Source organism: Formica exsecta, unplaced genomic scaffold (genome assembly GCF_003651465.1).
Source record: "Formica exsecta isolate Colony F162 unplaced genomic scaffold, ASM365146v1 scaffold928, whole genome shotgun sequence".
Taxonomy (NCBI): Eukaryota; Metazoa; Arthropoda; class Insecta; order Hymenoptera; family Formicidae; genus Formica; species Formica exsecta.
Window position 1 is genome coordinate 45,078 of NW_021853694.1, and position 11,189 is coordinate 56,266.

The following is an 11,189-nucleotide window of genomic DNA, read 5'->3' on the forward strand; positions in this document are numbered from 1 at the left end:
GAAAGATAATCCTCAATCAAGCGTTTGTCGGTCGTCCAATTTGCGATATACAAATTTCGGCGAAGGAATTGAACTTGAAAGTCAGAAGTTATGATCTACAATCGCTTTGCAGTGCAGTAAGTTACATGATACATTACAAGTACCATATTGTTCTCCATTTACAAATCAATATCGCATAAATTTGACAAATATTTGTGATAGGTGTTAAAGACGAAAGAACATGAATGTAAAGAGATTACGCCGGCGGAGACTCCATTGTTCTACAATACAGCAGACAAAGTTCTGAATCTAATAAACGCGACGTTAAAAGAAGCGAAATTCATTATAACTATAGTAATGGATCTCAACGTTATACCGCTCGCACTTCAAATCACCTGTCTAGCTGGTATTATTCGCTTTAGTATCTTCCTTTCAATTAACATTTTAAATGTAGCATTTTACATGTACAATGTAATTATTATTAACCCTCGAACGTAGGTAATATCTTATCGAGGACATTGTTAGGCGGTAGAGCAGAAAGAAATGAGTATTTGTTGTTGCACGCTTTCCATTCGAAGGATTACATAACCCCGGACAAGAAAATTGAGAAGAAGGGACGAGATGACGGTGAGATGTCGATATATTTTTGTACATCGTTATTATACGCGATTATATGTATAACTAATGCTAGATTACGCATTAGATGGTCCGCGTAGGAAAGCTGCGGCGTACGCTGGAGGCCTGGTGCTCGATCCGAAGAAAGGTTTCTACGACAAGCTAGTGCTGCTGATGGATTTCAATTCTCTGTATCCGAGTATTATACAAGAGTATAATTTGTGTTTCACCACGGTGTTTGGTGCGGCATACGCTGATATCGAGGTAATTCTTCATCGTGAACGTCGATATATGTCAAACTGTCTTGAGTGAACACACGATTTGCATGATTCGTAGCAATTGAGTATTCCCGAGTCGAATCTGGAAGCCGGTGTGATTCCAACCGAGATTCATAAATTGGTCAAGAGCAGGCAGCAGATCAAGCAACTGATGAAAACGCCGAATCTTCCGCCGGAACAAAAAATGGATTACCATATTAGGCAGATGGCATTGAAACTTACGGCCAATTCCATGTATGGATGCCTGGGAGCGACACATTGTCGATTTTACGCAAAGGGCCTCGCCGCTCTAATAACCGGTAAGTTGCGGAATAAACTTAGAATGTCACAATGTATGATATATGTATATACACTGTTGCTTTCAGCCAAAGGCCGACAGATTCTGGAGGATACGAAACACTTGGTTGAAAAATTGCAGTATGAGGTGATTTATGGCGACACTGATTCCTTGATGATAAACACCAACATTTTGGAATACGACGACGTTTTTTCGATTGGCAGAAAAGTATGGGAAATTTTTTTTCATTAATTTATCATCAATTTATAATATTGGAGAATTAAATGTTATATACATATATATCAAGAGACACGATAATGTCTCGCGCCAAGTCACGCGAAGCAAAGACCGCGCGTAATACTGGACTAAACATTTTCTAGATTATGCGGGAAGTCAACAATCGATATAAAAAAGTCGAATTAGATATAGACGGAGTATTCCGATACCTGTTGCTTTTACAAAAGAAGAAATATGCTGCTGTTGCTATGATGAAATTGCCAAATGGTCAGATACAATTAACGCAGGAACACAAGGGTCTGGATATCGTGAGAAGAGATTGGTGTCCATTGGCCTGTGATACTGGAAAGTAAGTAAACATAATATTTTCAGAAATCAATTTTACTCCCTCATTATATTAAATGTGACATTATTCCTCTCCTCTCTCTTAGAAAAGTTTTAGATATACTTCTCTGCGAACAGGCGAGCGAAACGCGTCTGGAACAGGTCGTTCAGATTCTGCAGAACGTTGCAAAAGGCGTGAGAGAGAGAACGACACCGCTGTCGGCATTTGTCATCACCAAACAATTGTCAAAAAATCCAGACGCGTATCCGGATAAAAAGCAATTGTCTCACGTGATGGTGGCGCTGAGGTTAAATAAAGCGGGTGGTCGAATGTGGAAAGCCGGCGATACGCTACCATATGTTATATGCGAGGTTCTCATCAAATTTGCAATCTTAATTTGCGAAGTTTCCTGACGAGTTATAGAAACTCGAAAATAATCGTTCAATGAACGAATATATCTGAAAGAAATCAACATCATTTATTATTGTTTCGCATTAGGATGGAACCGACGCGAGTGCGACGGAACGAGCATATCACATTGACGAAGTGAAGAATAACGAGAAATTAAAAGTGGACGTCAATTATTATTTGCTGAGTCAAATATTTCCCGTGATATTACGAATCTGTGAACCGATCGAGGGCATCGACGACGTCTTCTTGGCCAATAATTTAGGTAACTTTGAGCTTATATCGTGAACTCTAAAGAAATGAGATAAATTTTAAAAGAAATGATATATATTCTATGTGTCAATCTCTTTGCTCTCCAGGTTTACAATTCGTTTACAAGCCAAAAACATTGGCTTGCGAAGCAACCCTGAACTTACCACTGGCTATCAACGATGATAGGTTCAACAATTGTCTTCCTTTGACATTTAAATGTAAAAATGAGCGATGCAACACGGACATAGTGATTACAGATACCGTAACAGAGTTTGTAAGCGCTTGTTTTCCTTCGATAGAATTTCAAGATTACTTCAAATATTCTTTTTTTCAGTGAAAAACTAGCATAATATGTCTATGACAGCTTTTGCATTATATTGAGAATATAACGCGTTTGTTAATCTTTGCGTAGCATTCCGGTCGGCAATTGTCGCTCAGTATGTGCCCCAATCAGGATTGTAAATTACCACCCTGGAAATATGCAAACGTGATACAGAATGTAGTTCAACTTGCTATGAGGAAAGCGATCGGCAAGTACTATAACGGTTGGTTGGAGTGCGAGAATCCGCTTTGTTCCAACCGAACAAGAAGATTGCCGTTAGATTTCGCGAGAAAGTTCCCGGATTGTTCAGCGTGTAAAGATGTTACCATGAGCAAAGTCGTAAGTTTAAATTCGAATAAATTACACGACATTTTCATTCTAAAATCATATAATGCGCTTGTACATTTCTAGTATTCCGGAACAGATCTCTACAATCAATTGTACTACTACCACAAAATGTTTGACATTAGCCAACCAGTTTACAAACGTAATGATCCTCTTTTGTTACACGTTATATTAGAATATCCGAAAAAACCTAATTAGAAAAATATGAGTCTCAATCTGCTTTCAGATTTGTTGTCCCAATGTTCGCGAGACATGATCGCTGTGTACAACACGCTAAGAGAGGCGATCGACAGACAATTGAGACGCAACAAGTTCTCGTGCGTAAATATCACGGGTATATTCAGTGGCGCCAGTTCCTGTGCAGCAATGTTCGACGGTATCGGATCGCGAGAAGATTTTGACGAATTAGGCGATCTGTCCGACGACACGGATAAAGAGATTTAAAAAGAAAAAAACAGACAAAGAATTAAGATACAAATCGAAAAAACCGCGCGCACAAGAAACCTTTTTATTAAATTATCTTTATTCTTATGTATTCCGAGATAGTACGAACGTTATATATATATATCCTATCTGCACGAATCCATATCTCGCACATACATACATACACGTACGCATGATAAACCGGGAAAAGGAAATATATTATGTCACATATGGCGGTAGCCCAAACTTCTCCGGTTGAAAGTCCTCGAGATTATTCAGAACCAAAGTTGCTTCACTCGTATAATGTTTGGGAAGCAAAAAAAAAAAAGAGAAGAAATGCGATAGATAAACTTTACAGTCGAGTTAAAAACATTTCTGTAGCTCTGTTTCAAAATTTATTTACCGAGCAACAAACGGTCCATGTCGAATAAGCAATGCGTGATCTTGTACATGTCGGCTGGCATCTTGCGATTTAAATCCCGGATCAGGGCTTGAAGGAATTTAATGTTTCAAGTGCATCAATGACGACGAGACTAAGCACTTGACAGCGAGCGAGTTCTGTTGCAATTCAACTGTCTTATCTATCGTTCTTATCTATGTTAATGAATTTTTTCAACTAGTTTTTTATTCGCCATGTTAACATGTTGAAACCATTGGTGCTTTACGTAAAAATGGAGACAAAACCGTTTGTCCCGAGCGAATTTTATGACAGAGAAAAAAAGTGAATTTATAAAATATATTTTTTTATGTAAGATATAAAAAATTAAGAATGTTTTTTTAATATATACAAATCGTTTACATTATAATCTCTTAGTAGATAAAGATGGTATATAGGTATAATGTTCTGGTGAGTATAATTTATAAAAGGATTATTTGTTGTATACGAAAAAATAAAATTTTAATAAATGGATTATTTTTAGAGAAGAGAGATTCTTCCTCGAGAATATTCTTTCCAAACGTTTTCGCGACAATCCGGATCGTATAATTGTATCGATTCTTGAATTTTGTATATGAAACGTATATAAAGGGAGAGAAGGGAGAAAGGCCTTTAAAAAATTTTAAAAATACAGAAAATGATAAATTAAACGTCACGTTTTATTCTCTCGCGACAAATATAAGAAATCATTAGCGTGTATTCAATCCGATATTCGAACGTATGTACTTACAAAGACATAAAATTATCGATGTCTTTGATCTATGTAAATAAAAATGACATGTCGCTCGTGAGCGATTAGTCTGAAAATGAAGAAACATATTTTCGAAACATGAAAGAAATCGGATTATTATTCAATCATTTATCCATATCCACCGTACTCTCCGTTTACGTAAGAACGGCGAAAGCGCTCGCAACTTTCCGCGGATGATCTCCGTTTTATAATCGCCCGCGAAAACGACGCGACGACGTAGCGTAGCGCACCTCAATCCTCGATACATAAATCGAGGAGAGCTTGAACGCGTTTCACGTGCAGTTCGCAGTTCGCGTTTATACGCAGTCTGACCAACGTATGACGTGCGACGTGCGATCGACGACCGACGACCGACCTCTCTCTCACGGCGGATTTTCACCAGCATGGCGGACGTAACGGAGGGAAAGCTGTCGAAAAAGTGAGTATGTAAAAGAAAAAAAAAGTGTGCGTTATATCGTTCGTAAATCTCAATCCGTAGCTTAGCATATGATCGCGCGAGCGTTGGCGATGATCCGCTTCCAGCGCGCGTGACATAACCTCGTGAACGATTCACCCGTTCATCCCGCCACGCTGTCTCCCACGTTGCGCGTTCGACATGGTCCGTGGGCCGGGGCCCCTGCCTTGTACCGGTTGTTCCCTGTATTTGTTCGTTCGTGTTTCTTCGCAGATAGCGATATCTCTTAGACGAATCTAAACTCTGACGCGAACGCGTCACGTGGGTAAAGTCTGATCCCGTGGGGTAAAGACCATCATGCTCGGTACCTTGGGCAGAAGTCGCGCTGTCGTTCTTCTCAAGCAGCCTGTAGCGCAAACATGGCTTGCGAACCGCGAGAAAAAGTTGCGTCAGACGTCTCTATGTCGATTCGGCACCGAGTGCGTAATGAATCGTTTGAAGTGCAGCGTCAAATCTCTACAGAGAAAGAGAGAGATGCTGAAGCTATTTTAATTGTTTGCAGCGAACTGAAAAGACGTCTCAAAGCTGAGCAAAAGGCCAAAGAGAAAGCTGAGAAGGAGGAGGCCAAGGCGCTTGTAGCAGCTATCCATGAGAATCAAATAACGAGTTCTAAGAAGGACAAAATCAAGGAGGAAGATATTAGTCCAAATGTAAACATCAAAGAGCTTTGCAAGCTAGGAAACTTATATATTGTGAATTTATATCACCGTATCGTCTTGAGAAATTTTCTTTCTTTACAAATATAACTTGTGCGAAGAATAAAAATCTTTTTATTTTACGAGCAATCACGTGCGTTTTCTTTTATACAATTCAGCGATTCGGTTTTTGTCTCTTAGCATGTTTCAGCATTTCAAGTTCTTGATTCGACTGTGTTATGCGGTGTAAAACTGAGTAATTCTTTTATTGTATTTTGCTTTAGCTTATATCCGATTAATCTGCCTATTAATTTCTTCGTTGCAACTGTATTTTTATTATTTCTAGGAATATTTTAAGCTCCGATCGAACATCGTCAGTCTACTCAAAACTGCCGATCAACATCCTTACCCTCATAAATTCGATGTATCCATCTCTCTCACGGATTTCATCGACAAATTTAACGGGCGCCTTAAGAATGGTGAAGCGATAAAGAACGAGATACATACTATCGCCGGGCGTGTCCATTCTATTCGAGAGGCCGGCTCTAAACTGATCTTTTATGACCTTCGAGGAGAGGGTGTCAAATTGCAAGTACTGGCCAATGCAAAACTGTATATAAGCGAGGATGACTTTATGAGGGATACAGCAAAAATCAAGAGAGGCGACATTATAGGCATCGTCGGCACACCCGCCAGGAGCAAAGCGGGCGAATTTTCAATTATACCGATTTCTATTATTCTTTTGAGTCCATGTTTGCATATGTTGCCGCATCTTCATTTTGGTTTGAAGGACAAGGTAAGAAATAACTCTATCAAAAAATATGTGTTCTGTTATAGAAATAATATATAAATATATTATATAAATATATTTGTGTGTGTAAAAATTATATGCACTGAGAGCCTTTGTACACACTATCAGGAAACGAGATATCGACAACGATATTTGGACCTTATATTGAACGATAAAGTTCGACGAATCTTTCACATACGCGCGCGGATAATCGCTTACATGCGTAAATTTCTGGACGAGATGGGCTTCCTAGAAGTTGAGACTCCTATGATGAACATGATCCCCGGAGGCGCGACTGCCAAACCTTTCATTACGCACCATAACGAACTGAACATGGATCTGTACATGAGAATTGCTCCAGAGTTGTATCTCAAGGTAAATAAATTGCTCCTTTCTTAAATTAAATTTGAAGAAATAAATCTATTCCAAGAACGAAAGAAAGAACGAGACACAAAATGAGACAGTGATCAAAGTCGTGAACGTTTAATAGATGTTAGTCGTCGGTGGGATCGACAGAGTGTACGAGATCGGCAGGCAATTCAGGAATGAGGGTATTGACTTAACCCACAATCCTGAATTTACTACCTGCGAATTTTATATGGCGTACGCGGACTATAACGATCTCATGAAGATCACGGAGAACATGCTGTCCAGCATGGTGAAGGCAATACATGGAACTTATAGGATCGAGTACCATTCCAATGGACCGGATAGCGAACCAGACGAGATCGACTTTACGCCCCCCTTCAAGCGTATCTCAATGATGAAGGAATTGGAGAAGGTTCTCAATGTCAAGTTGCCAGCAGCCGATCAGCTTAACACACCGGAGGCAAACAAAATTTTCAGCGATCTCTGTGACCACCATAACATCGAGTGTCCTCCTCCTAGAACATCAGCGAGGTTATTAGACAAGGTAAGAATTTAGGTGAAAATTAACAAAGCGTCAACTTTCAACTTGACACTTTTCATTTTGGTAGGTGCCATTCTATAAAATAAGAACAAATTATAGAAACATGAAATGCTAATAAATGTAATTCAATTACTTGCGATAATATACATATATAGATCCTAGTTATATTTTATATATTTTTTTTACAATAGCTCGTTGGATTATTTATTGAAGATTCCATTGTTAATCCTACATTCATCATTGATCATCCGCAAGTGATGTCTCCTTTAGCGAAATGGCATCGATTCGAGAAAGGTCTCACAGAACGATTCGAACTATTCGTTGCAAAGAAAGAGATTTGCAACGCGTACACCGAACTGAATGATCCATTCATTCAAAGAGAAAGGTAATAAATTAATTTTTATTAAAATTTATATCGTAAAAATATTTTTAGTAGATTAAGACCATATTTTCGCAAATTTTAAATACTTTAAATGCATGCATAGATTCGAGCAACAGGCGATGGATAAAGCGGCCGGTGATGAAGAGGCGCAATTGATCGATGAGAATTTCTGTACCGCTTTGGAATATGGTTTGCCGCCAACAGCAGGTTGGGGAATGGGTATCGATCGATTAACAATGTTCCTCACCGACACTAACAATATTAAAGTGAGTGGTTGCGATTTATTAAAGGGGGAAACCAGTGTAACAGCTAAAAAAAGGCCGTTTTTAAGCATTTTCTTTTTCTGGTAAATAATTGGTTTTTTTTTTTAAATTACTTTATTAACATCACAAAATACATAATTTGCACTACTTTTTGTGAAATTATCGTTACAAAATATTAATATTTATAGCTACAATAATCAATAGTGTGAGCCGCCTTTAAAAAAACGGACGCATGCGTAGCGGGTCAATGGAAGCTCTGAAACAAAAAAACAAGTGTTTCCTTAAAATATAAGACAATAGCTTCAATTGCACGTACGGATTTAAAAAAAAAATAATTTGTTAGGTACAAAATGGCGGACTTTTGAAAAAAAAAAGTTCCAAAATCAGTGAACAGTTGACCCGTTTTTTAACGTTACAAAAAAACAAATTATTCAATCGAAAATTCCATACGTGCAACTGAAGCTATTGTCTCATGTATTAAGAAAATACTTGTTTTTTTGTTTTAGAGCTTTCATTGGTCCGCTACGCATGCGACCTTTTTTCTTAAGGCAGCTCACTATTAGCTATCGTAGCTATAAATATTAATATTTTTTAACGAAAATTTCACAACGAGTAGTTTAAATTATGTACTTTATGATATTAATAAAGTGATTTAAAAAACAAAAAAATATTTACCAGAAAAGAAATGCTTAAAAATGGCCTTTTTTTAATCGTTACACTGATTTTCCCCCTTAAAAATATATATTATATTTCATAAAATAAGCAAAAAAAAAAAAATCGGAATTTTAAAATTAATTTATCTTTTTTTATAATTGAAATTGTTTGAGAAAAAATTATGAGACTTTATTACATTGTCTCTCGCTAGAAGATACATGATGTCCTTATTACAGGAAGTATTGCTTTTCCCTCAAATGAAGCCAGACGATCCAAATAAAAATAAAGAGGTCGATGATGACAAAGCGTCAAGTGATAATGGGGAAAAATAAAATGAAAGATAATTAAATGAGGATTTAAATAATAATTTAGAAACTGATTTGAATAAAGAAATAATTTGAAAAACATTTTAATATTTATTACCGAAAAATGTAAAAATTATTTTCTTTCAATAGATAATCACGGCTTATCATAGAAAAAGAAATATATATATATATATATACACATAATATATATAAATATATATACATGTATATACAATGTATATATATTTTTTAATTTTAAATTAAACTGCATTGAAAATATATATAAACAGTGTTTCCCTCTTGTGTGTATTATATTTATTTAATATCCGATTATACAGAAGAGACATTCATTACAAATGAATATATATTTAGAAAATCGCAAGAATACGTAAGAGAACAGTTATTTGTATGTGTATTTATGTATAAATTATAGAATGTTCCTTGTCTCCTCTAATGTTACAATTATAAATCATCCACATTGTATTCTTCGTTTTTTTTTTTCTATCATTTTTCTTATCATTATTATGTCACATAGCAAATAGATTTTTCAAGATTATTTATCCAAACTATTATTTATAATGCCTCCAATATACTGTTGCCTCAATTAATGAGTTATAAGATCAAACTCTTAAACCAATATAATATTATCCTTTAGAAAACGTTATTAATATCATATTAGATGTAACTTAAAATAATTTAAAAAAAATTTATATTATTAATAGGAATCTAGTATATAATTACATTTCCGGAAATCTGTGAGGAATTAATTAGAAAAATAATTCGTAAGAGGAACAAAGGAAAACATTTCACAAAAAAGAAACATTCTAATACTTTTATATCAGGCTGCGTTTCAAAGTTGTAGACAGAAACTTGCTATGTGAGTCTATAAGAGCCTATTTATTCCAAAAGTTTGGGATCAAAAACTTAACTTTTACGAGCTAAAATAAATTAGAATACTTTTATCCTTTCTTGTATCTAATTTGTTTGCCACGCTATTTTACTCTGTTTCACACTGTCTCCGAGTCGAATTTTATAAGATAATTCTGGAAGTTATCTATAGGCGCAGATTTAATAGCTGTTTGATATTTCGCGACAGCTACTGCAATGAACACGAACAGTATGCGCGATAGAAAAGAGAGCGACACATACTTCATCAATTCTTTAAAAAAAAATTGAAGAACACTAAATCTTAATAAGTACTTGCATAATATTTGCTGGCAGCATGTTTTTATATTGTCTGATATCCACGTTTGAAAAGTATTTAAATATTCTATATAAATTTAATTACTAATAACACAGGAACTTTAAATCAACTTCACACAACATCAAAACTCTGAAATATTTTAGTTACAATTCAGTCGAATCTAAACAATCCTAAAGTTCATTGTTTAATTTCTGTAGCACATTTAATACCAAATGTAACTGTTAAAGTTCATTTCATCTAACAAGAGTCACATGAAAGATGCACATGCAACTATATATAATATGAAATGTGAATATATAATAATCTTAGCATATAAGTTATATTCTGGATTGCTGAATTCTAAGTTTCAATGTAATAAACACAAAAAACGTATATTTGCAGCATATAAAATTTTAAGATGATTAAATATAAAAATGTGTGCCTTATGGAATCTACTATTTATATTTCAATAGAATTTAGAACTTGGCAGTCATATTTAGTTTAAATGTGCAGATCAAATCTTTAAACTGGATTAAATGACCAGGAAAACTCGTTTTACTGATGATGTACTAATAATTGATATGTATCTCACATTTAACTAATGACTACAGAAAAAAAATTCCTAAAATGTGTGTGTGTGTGACTATTAAGATTAAATCTTTGTTGTTCTAAATAGTAATATATTGTATTTTTAGTGCAGATTTATTTTAAATTATTCTAGAATATAATTTGCCAATTTTTCTTTATAGTAAAATTTGTGATACATTTTACATTTAATCTTTTAATAGTCACTAAACACATTTGAAGAGTTTCTCTTATAAATATTAATGGCTAATAATCACTCGCGCAATAATTGTAAAGTTTAAAAATATGATTCTTGTTGGAAGATTGAATATTCTCTCTGCTGGCAGCATTTTTAGTATATATATATTTTATATATCAATAAAAATACTTTATACCTAAAA

The 11,189-nt window shown here is 35.2% G+C and overlaps 2 protein-coding genes across 5 annotated transcripts in view; both read left to right on the forward strand.

Annotated features, from left to right (window-relative positions):
• The window catches only part of LOC115245185 (DNA polymerase alpha catalytic subunit), a 7,541-nt gene extending 3,771 nt beyond the window's left edge, over positions 1 to 3,770 (forward strand). Inside the window, exons 9-21 of the mRNA XM_029823351.1 lie at positions 1 to 116; positions 202 to 385; positions 478 to 606; positions 683 to 858; positions 931 to 1,171; positions 1,238 to 1,377; positions 1,530 to 1,735; positions 1,818 to 2,082; positions 2,210 to 2,384; positions 2,479 to 2,645; positions 2,784 to 3,032; positions 3,105 to 3,180; positions 3,265 to 3,770. Coding sequence (XP_029679211.1) covers positions 1 to 116; positions 202 to 385; positions 478 to 606; positions 683 to 858; positions 931 to 1,171; positions 1,238 to 1,377; positions 1,530 to 1,735; positions 1,818 to 2,082; positions 2,210 to 2,384; positions 2,479 to 2,645; positions 2,784 to 3,032; positions 3,105 to 3,180; positions 3,265 to 3,482 — 2,342 coding nt within the window. The 3' untranslated portion in view covers positions 3,483 to 3,770. The remainder of the gene's footprint in view (positions 117 to 201; positions 386 to 477; positions 607 to 682; positions 859 to 930; positions 1,172 to 1,237; positions 1,378 to 1,529; positions 1,736 to 1,817; positions 2,083 to 2,209; positions 2,385 to 2,478; positions 2,646 to 2,783; positions 3,033 to 3,104; positions 3,181 to 3,264) is intronic.
• A 1,137-nt stretch (positions 3,771 to 4,907) lies between these two features.
• Positions 4,908 to 9,141, forward strand: LOC115245186 (lysine--tRNA ligase). 4 transcript variants are annotated; one of them, XM_029823356.1, is made up of 8 exons: positions 4,908 to 5,066; positions 5,605 to 5,752; positions 6,084 to 6,533; positions 6,657 to 6,902; positions 7,018 to 7,440; positions 7,629 to 7,822; positions 7,923 to 8,085; positions 8,973 to 9,068. In XM_029823356.1, the coding sequence occupies exons 1-8, from the start codon at positions 5,032 to 5,034 to the stop codon at positions 9,066 to 9,068; spliced, it is 1,755 nt and encodes a 584-aa protein (XP_029679216.1). In that variant the 5' UTR covers positions 4,908 to 5,031. The 4 variants fall into 4 exon arrangements, with proteins under 4 accessions (XP_029679216.1, XP_029679213.1, XP_029679215.1 ...); XM_029823353.1 differs by lacking the exon at positions 4,908 to 5,066 and adding an exon at positions 5,129 to 5,521 and having other exon boundaries at positions 8,948 to 9,135; XM_029823355.1 differs by lacking the exons at positions 4,908 to 5,066; positions 8,973 to 9,068 and adding exons at positions 5,129 to 5,521; positions 8,589 to 8,844.
• Positions 9,142 to 11,189: the final 2,048 nt, after the last annotated feature.

What these genes read in the sequence shown, in the direction of transcription:
- LOC115245186 (XM_029823352.1), top strand. Translation starts at nt 5,400, where the DNA reads ATGCTCGGTACCTTGGGCAGAAGTCGCGCTGTCGTTCTTCTCAAGCAG. An exon ending in AGGAAGATATTAGTCCAAAT is followed by an intron (nt 5,753 to 6,083) that starts GTAAACATCAAA and finishes TATTATTTCTAG; the next exon opens with GAATATTTTAAGCTCCGATC. An exon ending in ATTTTGGTTTGAAGGACAAG is followed by an intron (nt 6,534 to 6,656) that starts GTAAGAAATAAC and finishes ACACACTATCAG; the next exon opens with GAAACGAGATATCGACAACG.